The sequence below is a fragment of the Pavona decussata genome, unplaced genomic scaffold, assembly GCF_977016875.1.
Source record: "Pavona decussata unplaced genomic scaffold, jaPavDecu1.1 SCAFFOLD_37, whole genome shotgun sequence".
Lineage (NCBI taxonomy): Eukaryota > Metazoa > Cnidaria > Anthozoa > Scleractinia > Agariciidae > Pavona > Pavona decussata.
This window is the reverse complement of record NW_028145459.1, coordinates 4,267,235-4,287,974: the sequence shown is the minus strand read 5'-3', so window position 1 is coordinate 4,287,974 and position 20,740 is coordinate 4,267,235. Positions and strand designations below refer to the sequence as shown.

Sequence of the window (20,740 nt, the reverse complement as noted above, 5' to 3'; positions counted from 1 at the left end):
CGGTCATATTTGCGATGAAATCAAAACAGACACTCTTACTCGTCGCTCTGAAGTTGGCTGGTGGCGAGGTGGTTTCGTGGTGGCGAGTTGGTTGGTGGCGAGACTCCCTGGTGGCGAGGTGACCGTAATTCTTCCTAATACAAAGGTGTTTTTGCGCAGTAATGACATGTGGGAAAAGCACACCTTAGCAGGGCCTGTTGGACTCCAAATGAAAATTGGAGGCAACTGCACATTTTTTTTCAGAGACGAATAAGTTTCAATCTGCAAACAAAGCCATGCCTCTTTGATGATACCACTGATTCCATTTTAGAGACGAAAACTGAAAAGTGAGTATGTAGCACAATTCTCTGTCTGTGAATCATTGTAAATGGGCCACTAAGAACATTTATAGATCAACGACTTTTCGCTGTACAGATCGACTGATCAGTGATGTTTAGTTCAGTATCTGCTTGGTCTAGTAGTAAAGTGTATTCTGGAATTGGTTCAAAGCATAAAAGTATGAACAATTCTAACTTCAACTTATCGTCGAAACGGTGCTGTGATTCTAATCTCAAGGGAGTTAAGTTATAGTTTAAGCTGTGGTACGTTTAGTATATTTAGGTTTTATGCGTGTTTCGTTTACAACCGAAACACGCCGCTTAAGACGTATTCTTTAGAGTTTGCATGGAAAGTTTGAAGTACTCTAAATTCAATTTATCGTTTAAAACGATGCTGTGATACTCATATATAGTTAGGAAAATTATATATTTTTATAGACGCGATACGGTAATGTATTAATTTTAGCCTTTTATTATTGTAAATACATTTTGTTAGAGGGCCTTGCCGAATTAGCCTCATTTGCAGACATTCTTTGGCTCGTCACGTCACCGACCAGCCGTGACGTGACGAGCCAGGGAACGTCTGTATTGGAGGCTATTTCCGAATCACTAATTTGTGCATAAATAAAATACTCCCGCTACCAGGAAAAGAAACTCCCTTACTTTTGATACTGTTGTACAGTAAAGGAAGTGTTCAAAACTACTACACTCGAACAGGACCCACCAAACCCCAAAATAGATGGTGGTCGGGCACCCCCCGTTCCTCAACCTCAAAAGATGGTGTCTTTTTTGCATAGCCACCCCTCTATCCAGCGGCAAAAAATGACAGTGAGATTCAAACCTCACTTTTCTTGTTTATCTAGCAATGCTGACTCTTGCTAGCTGAAGATTTCTGTGTCAACTCAAATTTTAAAGCCAATAAATTTTTGTCGGTAATATTCACGAGATAGGTGTTGTCTTCGATAAACCCCCTACCCCATACAAGGTGGGTCCTCTTCGAACAAACTTGTTATGACCAGTGCCCTAATTTACTACTGGTCATCTCTAACCCCACGATTTCGAAAAGGAAAATGTATCAATTGAGTTCCCATCAAAGAAAGAGATTCTAAAGCCGACGTTGCGAGCGTTAGCCCTTCCTCAGAGCGAATCAATGAATTCTGGATGATGTCTGGTGACTCGATTGGAAAAACGTTGTCCCATGCAAAGTGTAATCTAATTCGCATGCGCATATTTCGTGTTTTATTCTCGTCCGCGAGAAATATGGAAACTGTAAGCCTTATAGTCCGCTGTCGATCCGAATAAACAAGACGTTGTGATCACAGGGACTCCAGTACAAAAGTTGTGAAAAAGCAGGCCCGTAGCAGGGGGAGGGGCAGGGGGGCTTGAGCCCCCCCAGAATATTAAGAAGTTAAAAAAAAAATTGCCAAAAATATATGATTTAAACAAATTAATGTGCATCAAGCAGTCTTGAATTCTGATGCTGCAAGTGCCTTTTCACAACCTTTATAATCTGCTTACTACCTGTCAGTTTCCTTCGCTAACATTTTTTTTATACAGCTATTTCGACAAAGGTTGTCCACCATATTGAATCCATATTGCCCGCCATCTCAAGTCTTCGCTTTACGGTTGGGGCACAATGGATTCTGAACTTTTATTGAAATTTATTGGGTATTTCCCAGACTACCTTTTGGCATTGCCGCGTACGCTTTTACGCTTTTTTTTGGACAGCCTTTGCCGAAACAGCTGTATACAACAGCAACAAAGGCACTCCTACCTTGTGAATCGGGAAATAAGAAACAAAATGGATCGAAATCAATCAATCTCAAGCCATGTCATAAAGCTGCTGAAATAAACTAATTGTTTTCTAAGACAGCTGACCTATATTTTAAGGTGATTCTCCCATCTGTGACATATGGCATCACTATCTGGGGTAACTGCAACAACATGGACTACATTAAATCCTTGCAGGCACTACACTGTCGTGCTGGAAGGCTAATTTTTAATTTACCACGGGATACACCATCAGAAGAAGTTATGGAACTCACCAAGAGAGGCTCAAGGGGTACCCTTGATCCTCTCTTGAACTCACACAATGGGACTGGATTTATGATCTGCACAAAGTCTCGTTAAACTATTTTACAACATATAGTTAGCGATAATATGCCCTCAACGATTTCAGATTTAGCTGTATGGCGCAACAGTCCGTATGATTTGAGAGGATATAAAAAGGCCGTTGTTCCATGATTTTCCACCTATTTTATGAAAAATTCTACTCGTTATAGAGGCGCAGTATTATGGAATTTTGTCTCAGATTATTTTAAAGACTTTGTAGTTTTAAGCAATTTCACAGAAAGGTCCAATCTGATCCCACATTTAGGGATTTCAGATTTACTAGTGCATAAAAATTACAAATTAAAGTACAAAGTCATTTTGCATCGTCATACTTTTACCTTTAAGTCTGATTATCCATTTGATGTATTTTATACATTTCTTTTTGAAGGATAATTGCACACAACCCCTCAAGCATGTAATGCTTGTATTCTGTTGATCGTGTTTAAATAAACGATCTTACTTACTTACTTACTATTGATAGCAATATAAATGTCCTTAGTTTATAACAAGTTCGGGCATTGTCAGGAAAGCCACACAAATATGTCCTCTCAAGAGCCAAAGTTATTGTTTTGCTTACTGATTAGAATTAAATCTACTGCTGTTTTGTACGTTCTCGTTGAATCAGTTTAAACTCCCTAATAAGTCTTTTTTTTTTTTTAGTGACTGGGGGGGGGGGGGTAGTTTTGTTTGACTAATTTGCTTGGCCCCCCCAGTTACTTTAGCCTTGCTACGGGTCTGAAAAGAAAGAAATTAATTTAACAATTTCTATGGTCTATAGACAATAAAATGTCGTCAAAAAATATTCAAAACTCAAGGTTCACTGCCAAGTTTTGGACATTTTATGGCGTCATTTTATGATCTATAGGAGTATAGACCATAGAAAACTGCCGTCGATTTGATTTTTACAATAACATGAAAAAAGTATGAGCGGAATTGGCTATTTTTGTCGTTGAGAAAGCGCGCGCGTTACATCTGACGTCATTTTTATTGTCTGTACTCTTATAGACAATAGCTACGAGCCAATCAGCGCGCGGAAATTTAGGCAGTTATTGTAAAAAAAAATTATCGACTTACGTTCGTTTCTTGTGAGTTTCTATAGTGTCATTTGCATACAATTTACGCGACAGCACTAATGTCGTGTACTGAGTTGTGCGCGAGCGGATCTGAGCTCTGCTCACTATACTGCATAAAAAGAGAGTCCAACGCCGCCTTTGAGAACATTTGGCCGGATGATAACGGGATTCTAAAGTGCCCACAAAGTGTAGAAACCGCCATTCTAATAGCATTGAAAGAAGTGGATCAAGGCGCCGAGGAACAAACTTGACGTGGTACGAAACACCCCGACATTTTCGGTAAACACCAGTGTTACCGGGCTTATAGAGCGATACAACCAGCGCAATGCGTCTTCTATATTTGGCCCACGTGCGCGAAGAGGAAATGCGACGGCAACCATGCACCGTTACTTACAAGGAAATCATCAAGCTAGTCCTGCCTCAGCAGGCCTAGAGCTAGGACCTTCAACAACATCTCTCGATCGATTCGTTTGGTGCACGACCAGCGCCTTCGATTTGGAATGCCTCCAGTACGAAAGGATTCAGTGGAAACAAACGAAGGAAGGTAACCATAGAGAACAAGTCGTTTACACCGACTTTTTTTTTATTGTTTGACATTCGCTTTAAAAGAAAGTGATCTATTGTTTTGTTCCTCAAAACAGCGTGGAACTGCATCAAATTCATGGAAGACAATGATGGAATAATTCCATTGGTTTAATAAAACGTTAACAATTACTGATGAATATGGTTTCCCTTAACTTCTTCTAAGCAATTAGTACCTTATCAATCTAATAACATGGAAGAGAAAAGGCTTCAGCGTCGATTTACAGTTCCAACTATTCAAAAATAGAAGAAACTGAAGCTGAGCTGAAGTGATGCTCTGCGCTTTATCCGTCCACTGTCCTAAATTTGTAGTCCAGCACAGAATCTAAATTTTACAAAGCGTCAGATTTCAAGGTGGAGAACGAGAGCGCTGTGAGCCAAATTTGGATCAAATTTATGTTGAAGCCCCGGGGGTTGAAGCCCAAATGAAAAGGAAAAGTTCTTCGCTGAACGAAGGAAGAGCTTCAATTTAAGTGCCATGTAAACGCTGGGGGGCTGAAAGTCAAAGACTGATAACTGAAGCCAGGCCCGGGAAGCCAGGGCGCAGAAAAGAATGCCATTCTTTTCTACGTCCTGCCGTGCCCTACTGAAACCAACAACTTTGCATTCCAAAACGCATTTCAAAACGTCTGAATGCTTAAAGCCGAAAGATTGAAAATATATATTATTAGCTGTCAATAATGGAAATTAATTGAAAGGTGAAAATCGAAAAACGAAATTCGCAATTTACATTCCCAAAAGAGAATAATCACGCATAGGAGATTCGCTAAGACGGAAGACTCAATTAGTTTGCAAAAAGGAAAATTGAAAAGCCAACTGAAGCGCTGAAAGACACCTTTTAGATTTTCCGCCCTCCGTTATATTACAATGTTGCGTTTTAAGCTTTGGGGACTCGTTTGGGTGGTACCGTGGATTAATGGGCGAAATTTCAGCCAACATCACATGAGCATAATGGTCTGACACATGGTCCCCACAGGTACTTACTCTGACCTCACCCACCCTAGAATTATAGGGCCTCTGTTAGCATTTTGTCACATGTTTAGTACCTTATCAATCTAATAACATGAAAGAGAAAAGGCTTCAGCGTCGATTTACAGTTCCAACTATTCAAAAATAGAAGAAACTGAAGCTGAGCTGAAGTGATGCTCTGTGCTTTATCCGTCCACTGTCCTAAATTTGTAGTCCAGCACAGAATCCAAATTTTACAAAGCGTCAGGTTTCAACGTGGACCGGAGAACGAGAGCGCTGTGAACCAAATTCGGATCAAATTTATGTTGAAGCCCCGGGGGTTGAAGCCCAATTGAAAAGGAAAAGTTCTTCGCTGAACGAAGGAAGAGCTTCAAGTTAAGTGCCATGTAAAAGCTGGGGGCTGAAAGTCAAAGACTGAGAACTGAAGCCAGGCCCGGGAAGCCAGGGCGCAGAAAAAGATGCCATTCTTTTCTACGTCCTGTCGCGCCCTGCTGAAACCAACAACTTTGCATTCCAAAACGCATTTCAAAACGTCTGAATGCTTAAAGCCGAAAGATTAAAAAATATATATTATTAGCTGTCAACAATGGAAATTAATTGAAAGGTGAAAATCGAAAAACGAAATTCGCAATTTACATTCTCAAAAGAAAATAATCACGCATAAGAAATTCGCTAGGACGGAAGACTCAATTAATTGAATTGAAAAGCCAACTCAAGCGCTGAAAGACACCTTTTGAATTTTCCGCCTTCCGTTATATCACAATGTTGCGGTTTAAGCTTTGGGGACTCGTTTGGGTGGTACTGTGGATTAATGGGCGAAATTTCAGCCAACATCACATGAGCATAATGGTCTGACACGAGCATTATTGTCGACATAATGGTATGATTTTTAGGGTGACGCTAAAAAGCATAATGGTCAAATTTGCGAGCATAATGTGTCTAACCCTATGAATCGACCTTCAACCGCAAGTCACGTTTCGTTGCTTATAATTACTTTTGAGTGACAACTTTATCCCCGAAGGTCTCAAAGATCTACTCTGATTGGTATATGAATAGGAGGAAGGACTTTTTCGGAAGTCTAAGGTTACCGATGTTGTTTTCTATGGGGCTCCACGCGCGCGGAGCTCCGCTACAGATGTGAAGGTTGCATGGGAGAAGAGCCTTGTGTGTCTGATGCCGGAAGGTGTTATCCAAACACTGTTAGCTAGCGGAGAAACAGCCGCACAAGCCGGCAGAAGAAACGAAGTAAAAAATGAAAGAGGAATCTGCCGGATTCAAAAACGTGTTCCCGTTTCAGGAGAACCTCAAGGGAAAACAACTGTTGGTTGTGGAACTTTGGTCAAACTCACAGAAGACCAGATCCCAAGAGAGTGGCGACGTGCAGGGGGCCGAAGCTTTAAGTATGCGATCATAACCGCTGCGAACGTCTTTCATGGGGATTTCGATCTCAACAACTATTTCCTGGACTTTAAGAAATCAGACAGAAAATTAAAAACATTTCAGCTCGATCGTGTTGCAAAGCCCTGGCCCTTCCAAGATCGAGCTGCTTCAGGACTAACAGTGATTCCGCTCGATTCACATGCTTCCGAGTTCCGCCACGGTTTGCTTAAGAAAAAATGCAGCGTTTTAAGGCACGGCGCAATTCATGTTGACCTTGTTTATGATTACTCTGATCATGAAGGATTCTGCTGCCATATGTTGGCTGAACAGACAAGCAGCAACCGATTGTTTGGTGTGAAAACCCACAAACTAACTCGAGTTGACTCTGGCCGGTATCAACTCGACTCACTCGACAATTTTACATCGCCGATTCTTGTTCCTCTTGGCTGTGCTATTCTACGAAGAGCTAACGGGGAATGGAGTTTGGTAGGAGTGCAGCTAAGCCCGATGACTGATCCACAAACCTTTCAGCCAAAGCCAGTTTGGTTATCAAGTTTATTTCTTGCAGGTAAATATTTGCATTTAGCTTATGTGAATAAATAGATCATCAAATCCAGTCGGTGCCTACTAATACGGAGGACTATTTTCCCGCAGGTTATGATTATACGGGAAAAGCAGGAAAAGATACAGCCTAATACATTAATTGTACACGCATCACTGTCATACTTAACACTCTTACACAAAGAACGAGCATAAGTAGAGTTTGAGTCGCAAAATCTATACATTTAAATGTATGTGGCCGTGCGGAAATCTTGCCGAAAAGCAGATCTTAGTAAGGACTACTGGAATCCAAAAAGAAAATTGGGGATAACCACGCATTGTTTAGAGATAACAAGATGCGAATACTGGCATTTACGCGTGTTGCTGTGGTTGATTCATTTATTCCAGTTGTATGCTTCGCAGATTGATAAAACTATCCTTGCTAATGGAATAGATCGCGTTACATATGTTGTTTCCTTGTGTCTGTCGCCACTTAGGGCCTTACCGGAAATTTCGGAAATTCCATTACGATAACGTCAACCTCGTTCCCAGGGTCTCTCATCTTCCCTCCCCCTAGAGCGAGAGCTAAGAGGGGCGGGAAGATGAGAGACCCTGGGAACGAGGTTGCGATAACGTAAGCTTATCAATGACCTCTTCTCAGTCTCCCATTGTGGTTCTATAAAACTGTCAAACAAAGCATGATTCCTTTGCCAGGAACTATCCAATTTCCACGGTTTTAAATGTCGAGTGCTTCTTAGAAGTTATTCTTTCAATTTACCACTTCAAAATAGTTAATTTTCTGTTTGAAAACGGCACACTTGAGTCCACAACATTTTTTAAGACAATATGACCGCCACAAATTTAATCGGAGTTTGATGAATAAATCAAATGATGCTTTGACGTCACACAGGTAGGGGTGAGTGGGTCCCCTCCTTCGCGATATACGCAACAAGAATGGATTTTGATCGGCCTGCTTTTGTTGAAGGCAATCAGAACAATACATCCCTACTAGGAGAGGGGTAGCTTCCCACGCAGTCGTTTTTAGGGGACTCGTATCACCTCCTCCCTGGAGATGGGAGAGTTAAATGAATAAATTAATGTGCAGATTTGTTACTACGACGAAGGAAAAAAAAAAACAAGATGCCCCTAATGGCATTAACACGGAATGCTTAATGTAGCCCCATTTATTCCCCATATTTGTATGCTTGGCAGATTTTTTAAAACTATCCTCCCTTCGCAATTGAAATAATTGAATGGGTTTATTTAGAGAGACTGCATGATATGTTATCATTGTGTCACTGGGAATCATACCGGAAATTACTCTGCGATAACGTCATGACCCCGCTGGAACTGGTCTGGCTTCCTTCACCTTGAATTATTTGATCTGTTTGTGAAAGCATAATTTCTTCACTGTGAACTCTCCCAATTTCCACAATTTAAACTGTTGAGTACTACTTAAAAGTTATTTTGATTCACCGTTTGTAAAAAGGTTTGTTTTCTTTCTGAAAATGGCAGATTGGAGTCTTAAACTCATACATGTGGCCGCCATTGAACAAAACACGGCCTTCCAACTGATGATTTGCTTTGACGTCACACAGGTAGAGATGAGTGGGTCCCCTCCCTCGTGATATACGCGCCGATAATGGATTTTGATTGGGCCGTTTTTGTTGAAGACAATCTAGGTTTAATGAATAAATCAAATAATGATTTGACTTCACACCGGAAGGGATCTCTCGTGATATGTGCCTCGATAATGGATTTTGATTGGGCCGCTTCTGTTGATGACAATCAGAACAATACATCCCTACTAGGAGAGGACAGAGTTTAATGCATAAATTAATGTGCAGATTTGTGACTACGACAAAGAAAAATAAAAGATACCCCACCCAAACCTAGACACGGCCTGCCCTGCGGGCATTCTGTGTAAAAAAAAAAACATCTACCCGTTTTTAAACATGGTTTGCCCCTCAGGGCATCCCACGTAATTAAGCAACAATAATTCTAAAAAGCGCTAAAATACAAGGCAATGAATGGCATTTTTCCCAAGTTGAAGATTAATTATCTCTGAAAAATGCATGGTTACCCTCAATTTTCTTTATGGATACCAAGAGCACTTGCCAAGTTCTGCTTTCTCCGCATAGTTTTAAACTGAGCAAAACTAGCCCTGTATTAGAAGGCACCACCCACAGGAAAGCCAAGTATCTTGAGATGCACAGAATGTATGCCAATAACAAAAGTAGGCACCGCCTTTAAAGTTATAGCTCGTCACACACAAAGTACACCATGGCATGAGATATTCTGGCCATCGCGCTATGGTTGTGATAATATAAATGAATGCGAAGCTCGAATCAACTTGTGAGCATAGAATAATATTGGTGAGTGAATGTTGGGATCAGCTATTTATACTGATTTACGATCCTGAGTTGAGTTAGATCGAGTTGAGTTTGAGTAGGATTGAGTTTGAGTTTGATTTAAGTTTGAGCAGGGGGGCTGGCAGCTTAATCTTTGATCTGGTTTTTTCAGCAAGCCATCATCATCATCAGACATGATTGCCAGTCACAAAATCATAAAAAATCATAAAATCTGTCAATCGTTAAAAAACCGCTACAAGCATGCCTGACATGTAAGAAATTCATGTGGGAACTACCTAAGGACTTAACTGCTTTTGTCCATGATGAAAATTATGTGACTGAACATTTCCTGTAATGTTTGGATGAGGAAAAACAAAATTATTTGCTGAACCTACACAAACCCGCATTTGCCACTACATTGCTCGTTTGTTTATCAAAAATCAGCACTTAGTCTCACTGGGCCAAATTTCTTTACTGGAACGATCATGTAAACTTAGTTCCAGGCCTCGCTGCTAGCCTCCCCTTAATGATCGTCTGTAGATATTGGCTTTGCACTTCAATTACCTAGCTTTTGTGTTAGATACCCTCTGTCAGATTTTGGTCTTTTGTTGTAGGTAAGTTACACTTTTAGGAAACAAATGTTTTGTCAATTAATTACACTAAATTCTAACAAGCCTGACTTCTAAGAAAACAGTTGATTTCCACATAAACAACAAGTCATAATTTTTGGTCAAATGCACATGTGTGGCTTCTAATTGGGTTTTCAGAGCAAAGAGGTAAAGTGTACAAAAAGGCTTAGCTCTTTGTGAACTCACTTCCTTTGCTCAGTGAAAAAGGGTTTGCAAATGAGAAACAGAGATATTTTAAGAATGGTGCCTACTTTTTCTACTGTTCATACTTTCTGCGCATCTCCACATGCTCAGTTTTCTATGGGTGGTGCATACTATTCCAGGGATATTTTTGCACAGTTTAAAACTATGCGGAGAAAGCAGAACATAGCAAGCGCTCTTGGTATCCATAAAAAAATTGGGGGTAACCATGCATTTTTCAGAGATACTAAAGCTTCGATATATACAGAATAAAAAGCAATAATTTGCTTTGTATTAATTTCTTTTTTTTTATTATTATTATTATTGTTGCTTTATCATCTCTGAAAAATGTGTGGTTTACCCCCAATTTTCATTTTGGTTTCCAATAGCCCTTGTTAAGATCTGCTTTTCACACGGTCATAAACTGCACAAAAATAGCTCTGTATCAGTGCATGGGTACTGTCATTAAGAACAAAACTCAACTTCCTTATCCATTTCCTTTAATTGTTATCCAGTAATGTTGCCCACCCATTTTTTAACTGTATCAGATGTCTGATATCTGTTTGTTATTCTGCTACCTTAATCACTATCTTGTTACCAGACAACCTACGTACTTCCAGCACCTACGTACTTCCACTAGATGAACCAGTACAGCAAACCACAATGGCCTCAGGTGAGGAACTCACAGATCAATTCAAAGAGCAACACATCCTGTGTTTCATCAATCAAAGAAATCAATTCAAAATTATTAAAATGCGCTTAGGTAGCTAGTATAATTATCAGAGTATACTCATTACCACTGTATTTAAGTGGCGCCCAACCCCAGGGGTGGGGGCCGGGATTTGACCACAAAGTTGTGCTCCACGGTAGGGGCTATTAATTGACCCGAAAAAAACAAAAATGTCAGATGCCCGTGGGTTTGCCCACCTTTCCCCGGGTTGGGGAAAACATTGATAGGTGTGTTATTCCCATTGTATGCCTCACAAATTTTTAAACTTATTTTCCCTTTGCGATTGAACTAATTAAATAGTTCTAGTCAGAAAGACAGTGTAGCCACTGGCAAAGACACCCGTGTGAAATAACCCCATGGAATTCCATGGAAAATTTCCATGGGGTATTAAGACATGGAATCAATGGAATTCTATGGAGTTCCATGGAAATAAGAACAGGCTAGGGAGCTCCATGGAGTTGCTGCATGGAATTCCTTGGGCTAATTGAGTTCCATGGAGTTCCATGGAACACAACTGCATTCTTACCCGGCATAGTAAATCAAACCCAATCGAACTAAATTTCAATCGAACTCAATCGAACTCAATCCGTGGATTGAGTTCGATTGAGTTCGGCAATCGAACGAAATCGAACTCACCGAAAAGAATAAAAATCAATCGAACCCAATCGAACGTTCGATTTTCGAACTCATGATTAGTGTAAAACAGGCTTTGAAAATCCCTAACCAGATCTTGGAAGCTCGAGTTACTTCAGTCCGGAGTGTAGGCCAGGTGTTTTCTTTATCAACGACATTTCAAATTCCAAACGCTTGCCCACCCCCTCCTCCCCATACTTTTTGACGTGTCCCTTCCAGACAGGCTGTTGACATAGACAGAGGAAGGCAGATCACCCTAGCACACTCTGTTTTCTGTATTTATAGTTAACATGCAAGTGGTTGTACTTGGCCCTAGCTAAAGGATCTTCCCATCTCGCGACCCTACAACCATGTAAACTACCTTCAATCTCCTATTACAAGGAACAAAAACTGCTAAGGTTGTTTCACCTTCTAGGATCTTCCTCCCTCCATGTACACAGCCCCTTATAGACAATGATCAGGAGGCATCAACTTTTGAATGCTTCATGAATGAAGCAGCAGGAAGCACTTGAGTCCCACAAATGCTTACATTACTCCTTAACCTTTAATTATTGTTCAAGATGTTTTTGATAACCAGTCAACATTAACTTCTAACTTCTACAAACCAGAAGAAACAAAATTTTATTACGTGATATGTCACTTACCCAATAAATTATCAGACAGAAACCTAGTAGCCTCCAACAGATGATTCTATTTTTTTTAACTTGCCCAATTTTATCTAATCCATGCAGAAGCTGTAAAAGCTGTAGATGATGTAGATACAGCACGGTCACCCAGACTGACCCCACCGCAACCCACAGTGACCCCAGCAGCAGCAGCACGGTCACCCAGCATGATCCCAAGAGATGTACCACAGCAAACCGCAATGACCCCAGGTGAGCAACTGATCAATTCAAAGAGCAACACATATTCCTGTGTTCCATCAATCAAACAAATCAATTCAAAATTATTAAATGCACTTAGGCAGCTAGTATAATTATCAGAGTACACTCATTACCACTGTATTTAAGTAGTGCCCAACCCCAGGAGTTGGGGGATTTGACCACAAAGTTGTTATCGACAGTAGGGGCTATTGACACACGGAAAAAACGAAAATGTCAAATGCCCGTGGGTATGCCCGCCCTTCCCCGGGTTGGGGAAAACATTGATAGGTGCATTGTTCCCATTGTATGCCTCGCAAATTTTTAAACTTATCCTCCCTTTGCGATTGAACTAATTGAATAGTTTTAGTCAGAAAGATAGTGGTTATTGCATTACGCCAAATCAAAGGTGACAGCGTAAGGATTAAAGCGTCCATGTGAAGCACGAGGTATTCTTCTTAACAAAAGTGTTCCCTGTATTTCATTTATAAAATAATCCTGGGGAGGGTACTTCCTTATAAGAGGCTAATGGGGATGTGCCGCTGGATGGGGTAGCATTTTTACGACTCGATTGACTAGAATGGGGTTGCATTTTCAATAGAGTTACTAGAATGGGGTCGCACATTTTCAGATTTTTTGGGTAAGAAAATTCTAGTAAGTAGGGATTCAAAATGGTCAGAAGTTGTTGTTTATTAAATGTAACAATCACTTCGCGTTACATTCAGTTCTTTCAATTCATTTTGGGATGACCTATTTAAAGGATTGATAAAGTAGATGCATAAATAGATAGTGACTAAGATGGGGTCTATAACTGGCCACAAAATAGACTATTCCCCCCCCCCCCCTCCCCGGGAAAATAATATAAACGGCAGAACATTGAAAAACGTATCTACAGTTACATTTACCTTATTGTCATTCATCTTAATCTGGTTATGAAATGTCAGTAATTGTAAGATTATGAAGTGTTATCAATAATCAAAACAAATTTATTATCCTATGAATCCTGTTTACAGGTTCAAAGTCAACAGCTGAAGGAAAGTTAAATATAACATTAGCATCAGATGTTGGTAACTGGAAAAATACCGTCAATACGCTGTTAGTTCTTGAACTGGCCAAGGATTCCAGACTGAAAGTCAGTGGATTTGTGCCCTGTCACTCAAAGGAACAGAGAAACCATGCAAGTAGCTTAAATATTGAACTTGTTGATGTGGATCAGGATCTCTCTGGTTACCCACCAACTGAGCTCCTTTATTACCCACCTGACCACCTAAAGATTGACATTCTGTTGATACATTCATACGGACCTGGCCTAGGTCGACAAGCACAAGTTATAAAGAAACTCAAGAAATGCAAGTGGGCTCAGGTTGTGCACACAATCAGTGATGAACTTTATCAATTCTTAGAAGATCCACAAGATTGTAGAGATGATCATAAACTTCAAGTAACACTCTGTGAAAAGGCTGACATCATTATTGCAATTGGCCCTAAGGTGGCAGAAGCGTACAGACGTTATTTACGGCTTACTCGCAGGTATGAAAATGTGATTGAGTTAACACCAGGTGTTATGGAAGAATTGAATGGTGTTCGTCAAGTGTATGATGAGGCTGACAAATTTCATGTGTTGGTCAGTGGATCATCATATTACTTTAAAGTCAAGGGATGCGACATTGCTGCTCAAGCAATCAAGTTGCTGAACGCATCATCTTATCAGTTAATGGTTGTTTTAAGGCCCTCTGAATCAGAGACAGATGTGGCCGACGTACAGCAGGCCTTACTCAAAGAGGGCATTGATTCCCGTCAGCTTACAGTGAGGGTGGGTAAAAATCATGCAGACTGGCGTCAATGGTTGTGTGAGGCTGACCTGGTCATCAAACCGTCAAGAACTGAAGGTTTTGGAATGAGTGGTCTCCTCGCCATTTCTGCCAATGTTCCTGTTCTTGTCAGTTCATTTAGTGGCCTTGGCATCATTTTAAAGAAGCTGAGCTCTGGAGCAAGCCAGGTTGTGGAGTCAGATGATCCACAAGTTTGGGCTGATAAGATAAAGGAGATCAGATCCTTGAACCCACAAAGTCGCCACTCACAAGCTGAGGAACTGAGAGAAGAATACACCAACCATTTCAGTTGGAAGAAACAATGTGATGACCTGGTGGACACATTTTTTGAGATGGCCCAACAATGTCATGGTAAGCCATATTTTCTTAATAAGATACCAGAGTCAAAGTAAATGAAGGGTTCAATATTTAACAAATAGATCCCAAGTTGCCGTGCGTCTGTTCAGTAATAGATCACAGATGATGTCAAGATGTGGTAAGAACAAAAAAGTGGCACACGAGCCGCAGGCGAGTGTGTCACTGATGTTCTTACCACATTTTGACGTCTTCTATGATCTATTACTGAACAGACCCACAGCAATTGTGGAATCTATTTGTTTTATACAATGAACAGAAAGGAAACACGACAAACTTGCCTCGTTTTTAATAGTGCTTGACTGTTCGATTTGTGCCAGTTCAGGCATTTTCAAAGTCACCAACGCTCACAGGCTTCTTCTCTTCTTCTTTATCGTACTTCACTACTTGTAAACAACTTCCTCTTATTTTTTTTCCGAGGCCTTCGCTTGCTCAAAGCAGAATAATCTAGTAAATATTTCCAAAACTGTGAGCCTTTTCGTAGCAATGAGAGCTGTTTCGAAGATTTGTTCCAGTGTAGGCATTTTCAAATTGACAAGAACACTTTCGCCTTGGTTTCTTCTTTTTCTTGTTTCTAAACTTTTCTCGAGGCCTTCACTTGCTCAATTCGAATTAATCTCGCAAACATTTTCAAAACTGCGTGCCATGTTGTACAAAACAAAGAAAACAGTTTTTCCCGGGACTTCATTCGTATGTCTTCACTCTAATAGATCATGGGCAATGACCAATCACAGCACGCGTAATATACAGCGCATTGTAAAACAATTGCTGTCCACAAGGTCAAGTATTTAATAAATTGTCCCCTATATACATATATTTTTGATGTATTTGCATTTGTTATAAATGTCAAATTTCCAGTATGTGCTCAGTAAGCAAATGAAATAAACGCTTCCTCTGAAATCTATTCACAAACCACTTGTGAGACATTGCTCAAGTAACTGTTGAAAAGAAAAAGGGAATTGCATTTTTTTTAAGGTGGCTGGCACCAATGTCCATTTTCTTTCCAGCACTAACACCTTGCCTGGTCGATACTACCACTCTATCAGTTGATACAACAATAATGATACCAAAAGATGCATTTAATATTGGTGAACAATTTATGGTAATTTTCCTCACATATAGATGGGTTACCATAGCAATCGTATAACCTCCTATTAAAAGCACCCTTAATTTTACCTTTAAGTGGCTGTAACTCAAAAACGATGGCTTTGCAGCAGACTATTTCAGGCTGTGTACGTGAACAGCCTGGGCTGCCTGTGCCAGAAGCCAGTCGCTTTTAAGTTTTCTTGGATGGATGGATGGATGGATGGATGGATGGATGGATGGATCTAAATGTGTATATGTACGTCAGTGAGAGAAAGTGACAGCAAAAAAGGAACAGTTTAAACTGGCAGCAAATGAATGCAGAAATAAAGGCAATTCCAACAAATGCGTTCCGTATCACTTAGAACTAATCGTCGATAACGTACTGGTACAAATCGTTTCACCTCTATCACGTTCTTTCGTACAACTGTCGAATCCTAACTCGTAAATCGACGACAATCGTCTCACAAATTGCATCAACCACGTTTTCTTGTGTACATACCTTTCAACTGGTCACGTGATGAGTCATCACACCATAAAGGGACAACCTTATGTTCACTGTCAAAAATGTCAACTATACGATTCTCACAATTATTCACCGAAGTAGGAAGATATAAATATAGGTAAGAAGTGGGAAGACAAGCTGGAAAATGTCTTATCTTCCTTTTCGGCTTGGAAAACGTCTTGCCTTTCGTTTTGGTTGGCTCCTTGTCACCCCGGGTTCTGAAATATATAGTAGACTAATATACAAATGAAAAGACGGGTAACTACTTTTCGTCTTTTCATTTGTAACCTACTCTGCAAATCTATGCATAGAGCACTCCAAAGATGAGAGAAACAATCTTTATATTGTTATCCATTCCTTTAGTAGACTAATATATTAAGTTTTTCTGTTTCCTTTACAGGCTCCCACCCTGTTTAGTTTCCAGGGAAGCTACAGAGATCCAAACCATCCGTCAAAGTAGTATCTGTTTGTGCGACACGTTAGTCACTCCCTCCCAGGGGTCAGGGAAATCCATCTAGCTAGTCCCGCGATCCTAAAGAAGTTTGTGTTGACTGCATAGGAACCATGGTTGTAGACAAACAAACTAGTTGAATAAAGTAATCCTTTCGTTTTCAATTTTTTTTTTTTTTTTGCAACACAGACGGTGAAAAGACTCAGCTTGACAGCGCGCGGCGGAATGAGATGAGCACTGCGGGAGATGTTCGCATTTCAGAGTCGGAGCCGGTGAGTGTTGTAACGACAGTCCAGAAAAACCCTGGAATTGACACAGTAGTTTGATTATCCGCCTTACTGGACGACTTATATCGTGGACATTCCTTATTCCGTCTTGCGTAGAGTCTGCTTGAAGCTGAACATAAGAGATGACCTGCAGTACAAAGATTTCCGAATGCTTGCTGAGAAACTGGGTTTTCATAAAGACGTCACCCGCTATCTGGAGAAGCAAAAGAATCCCACTGATACACTTCTTAAAATGTGGAGCATTTCAACACCTTTTGGAGCGACTGTGGGAGGCTTATTGAATTGTTAAAGGAGGAAGAAATGCAACGCGAGGATGTAGTGGAGATTCTTGAGGGCTGGGTAAAAAACAAGGTTTGAAAATAAGTAACGGACTTTTTAATATAACCCAATGAAGGAAATACTTTTGATAAAGGTATGGACGGAGTGGTTCAATGAACTCATTTGACTTCAAAAGGTTACAACTTTTTCCATGGATCTGTTGTAAAAACGCGCGTGGTCTTCCAAACAGTTTACAGCTGCACAGCTGCGCCTCGTGCAATTGCGCGTTATTTTAGCGATTCGCGTCTCCTTTTAAAATAACGATTGTTTTTGAGTCTGTGCACTGCTTTACTGTGATCTTGTCAGCAAGAAGGTATCAATGTTAGAGAGGTTTCTCCTTTCTCGTACTAAAAGGTACCGTATTTATTCGATTAACCGCCCACCTTCGAACAAGAGCCCAGCGTGAAAGCCCAAAAAGTCGGCCACCCCCAAATAAGCGCCCAACAAAAAACATTTCTGTGCCCAGCGTGAAGTAAGAGGAGCGTCAGTTGTGTTCCAAAATTGATTTTAGATAAGGTAGTCAATGAACTTTGATATTGTTTATGGCTTGTTCGTGTTAGCTTTTGCACTTTGTTTTGTCTTGTTGAGGCGAAATAATCTTGTTATTCTTTGTTTTGTTATTCTCTAAAAATGTCCTTGCTTGCTGAAAATGTTTGGGAAATGATGAGCGCCCACCCTCGAATAAGCGCCCACCTTCATGGGCCCAAAATTAAATAAGCGGCCAGGGCGGGGGGCGGTTAATTGAATGAATACGGTACTTGTCAAGTTACTTTCAAGACAGTGGCTCCTTCAGTTACTGCGCATGCGCGTTACGGGATGACTTGAGAACTGAACTTAGGTTATTTCCTAATACAAAGGTATTTTTGCGCAGTAATGACATGTGGGAAAAGCAGACCTTAGCAAGGCCTGTTGGACTCCAAACGAAAATTGGAGGCAACTGCACACTTTTTTCAGAGATGAATAAGTTAATCTGCAAACAAAGGCATGCCTCTTTGATGATGCCACTGATTCCATTTTAGAGACGAAAACTGAAAAGCGAGTAGCACAATTCTCTGTCTGTGAATCCTTGTAAACGGGCCACTAGTTACAATATTTATAGACCAACGACTTTTCGCTGTACAGACACCGAGAAGTAGGTTGGAAAAACGAGGCGCAGCCGAGTTTTTTAACCAACTTCGAGGTGTTTGGAAATAGAAGGAAACACTCTTTCGAGTGTTTGTTATAGCTTCTCAAACTATTGATAATTCTTGTAGAAATTCGAAGCAAAAGTTCACAAAATTTTATGATAATTAAGATCACATTTTCAAACCTCCTCCACGCTAGTGATTTCCTTTGTTTTGGCTTGTTGAATTATAATGAGTTTAAGAAGTTTAGTTCAGTATCTGCTTAGTCTAGTAGTAAAGTATATCCGGAATTGTCTCAAAGCATAAACTGAGTATGAACAATTCTAAATTCAACTTATCGTCGAAGCGATGCTGTGCTTCTAATCTCAAGGGAGTTAAGTTATAGTTTAAGCTCTGGTACGTTTAGTATATTTAGGTTTTATGCGTGTTTCGTTTACAGTCGAAACACACCGCATAACACGCCTTCTTTAAAGTTTGCATGAAAAGTTTGAAGAATTCTAAATTCAATTTATCGTTGAAAACGATGCTGTGATACTCGCATAGTTAAGAAAATTATATATATTTTTATACACGCGATACAATAATGTATTAATTTTAGCCTTTTGCTATTGTAAATAGTACGTTTAGTATATTTAGGTTTTATGCGTGTTTCGTTTACAATCGAAGCACACCGCATAACACGCTTTTTTTTAAAGTTAGGATGAAAAGTCTGAAGAATTTTAAATTCAATTTATCGTTGAAAACGATGCTGTGATACTCGTATATAGTTAGGAAAATTATATATTTTTATAGACGCGATACGGTAATGTATTAATTTTAGCCTTTTGCTATTGTAAATAGATTTTGTTTGAGGGCCTTCCCGAATTGTCACCGACCAGTGCGTGACTTGACGTGCCCGTTGGAGGTGATTAGTGATTTCCGAATCACTAATTTGCGATTAATAAAATACTCCCGCTACCTGCAGGAAAAGAAACTCCTTTACTTTTTATACTGTTGTACAGTAATTTACTACTGGTCATCTCTAAAGCCGGGTTCACACTAGCGATATAACGGCATAAGAAGGTCATTATGTCGTTACGTTTGTAGTGTGAACATGTAGACATGATGACATAATAGCAACATAATGACATGGACATAACATAAGGAAAAAACTGATCTTTTCGTTATGTCGTTATGTTTATTTCGTTATGATGTTATGTTTCAGCTAAGACAAGTGTGAACATCATTGACATAACGACATAACAAAGAACCAATCAGAGCGTCACAAGAATTGATGAACTCACTGCCGCCACCAGCACAATTTTTGATATGGCGGCTACTGTGGAGTTTGAAGACATGACGGAGCAACCCTTGGTGCGGCTCGTGTAGATGAAGAAGAACTTGCTGAAGCGGTTCGAACTTATCCAATATTCTATGATAAAAGACGTGTAGATGCTCTTCTAGCTTCTTCCTGAAATACTGGACGCATCCACTCTTTTCTTCTAGCAATTTTTTACTTTTGTTGTCTTCGACGACGCCGTCGTCGAAGAAACAAATTAAGTCATCGCGAAGGCAACAAGTGTTTCTTCCGCCATTTTTTAAAGTCTTCTTTTCACCTAATCTTGTGTATTTCTGTCAGCGTTCACATTACCGACATAAGTAAGCGATTATGTCGTTATGTTGCTGGTGTGAACCAGGCTTACCCCCGCCCCCCCCCCCCCCCCCCCCCACACACACACACACACACACACACACACACACACAGGTAAGGTAAGGTAAGGTAAGGTAACTTTATTTAGACACGGTAAATCCTTCAGCAAATATGAGATATACATTCAGAGAAAAAAGATAAAAGATAACCAAAATCATACCTAACTAAACTAACTAACCTACACTACTGTTAATCATATACTAAAAGCTGCTTTACAAGGATGCCGTGTTAAAAAACTCATTCAAAACTGTGGTGACGTAGATTAAGTTTAAAATTATGTAAAGATGTTGCTGCACGAAGGTCACTAGATAGGCTGTTCCACAACCCGGCTCCCCTGTAAGAGAAACTCTTCTTTAAATAATTGGTGCGGGGCTGTGGAAGAGCCACACACACGATTTCGAAAAGGAAAATGTTTCAATTGAGTTCACAGGGTTAGTTACTTTGCCCCGTCAAAGAAAGACATTTTAAAGCCCTTCGTCAGAGCGAATCAATGAATTCTGAATGATGTCTGGTGACTCGATTGGAAAAACGTTAGTTGTCCCGTTGTCCCGTGCAACTGAGTGTGGTCTAACTCGCATGCGCATATTTCTCGTGTTATTCTCGTCCGCGAGAAACATGGAAATTGTAAGCCTTCTAGTCCGCTGTCGATCCGAATAAATAAGACGGTGTGATTTCACGGTTCTGTGCGAAGGTGGCAAAGTCTATTTTAAAGAGACTGGGAGATCAAAACTACAGAGACA

At 40.2% G+C, this 20,740-nt stretch overlaps 1 protein-coding gene and 1 long non-coding RNA gene across 3 annotated transcripts; both read left to right on the top strand.

Moving 5' to 3' along the window:
- Positions 1-215: 215 nt before the first annotated feature.
- On the top strand, positions 216-19,298 carry LOC146484149 (uncharacterized). Its single transcript, XR_014863734.1, has 2 exons — positions 216-334; positions 18,230-19,298. It is a non-coding gene; the product is annotated as an uncharacterized LOC146484149 (long non-coding RNA).
- Positions 5,793-17,347, top strand: LOC146484150 (uncharacterized). Of its 2 annotated transcripts, XM_085105454.1 has the most exons (5): positions 5,793-7,001; positions 10,735-10,806; positions 12,228-12,371; positions 13,370-14,539; positions 16,771-17,347. In XM_085105454.1, the coding sequence occupies exons 1-5, from the start codon at positions 6,227-6,229 to the stop codon at positions 16,905-16,907; spliced, it is 2,298 nt and encodes a 765-aa protein (XP_084961580.1). In that variant the 5' UTR covers positions 5,793-6,226; the 3' UTR covers positions 16,908-17,347. The 2 variants fall into 2 exon arrangements, with proteins under 2 accessions (XP_084961580.1, XP_084961581.1); XM_085105455.1 differs by lacking the exon at positions 10,735-10,806.
- Positions 19,299-20,740: the final 1,442 nt, after the last annotated feature.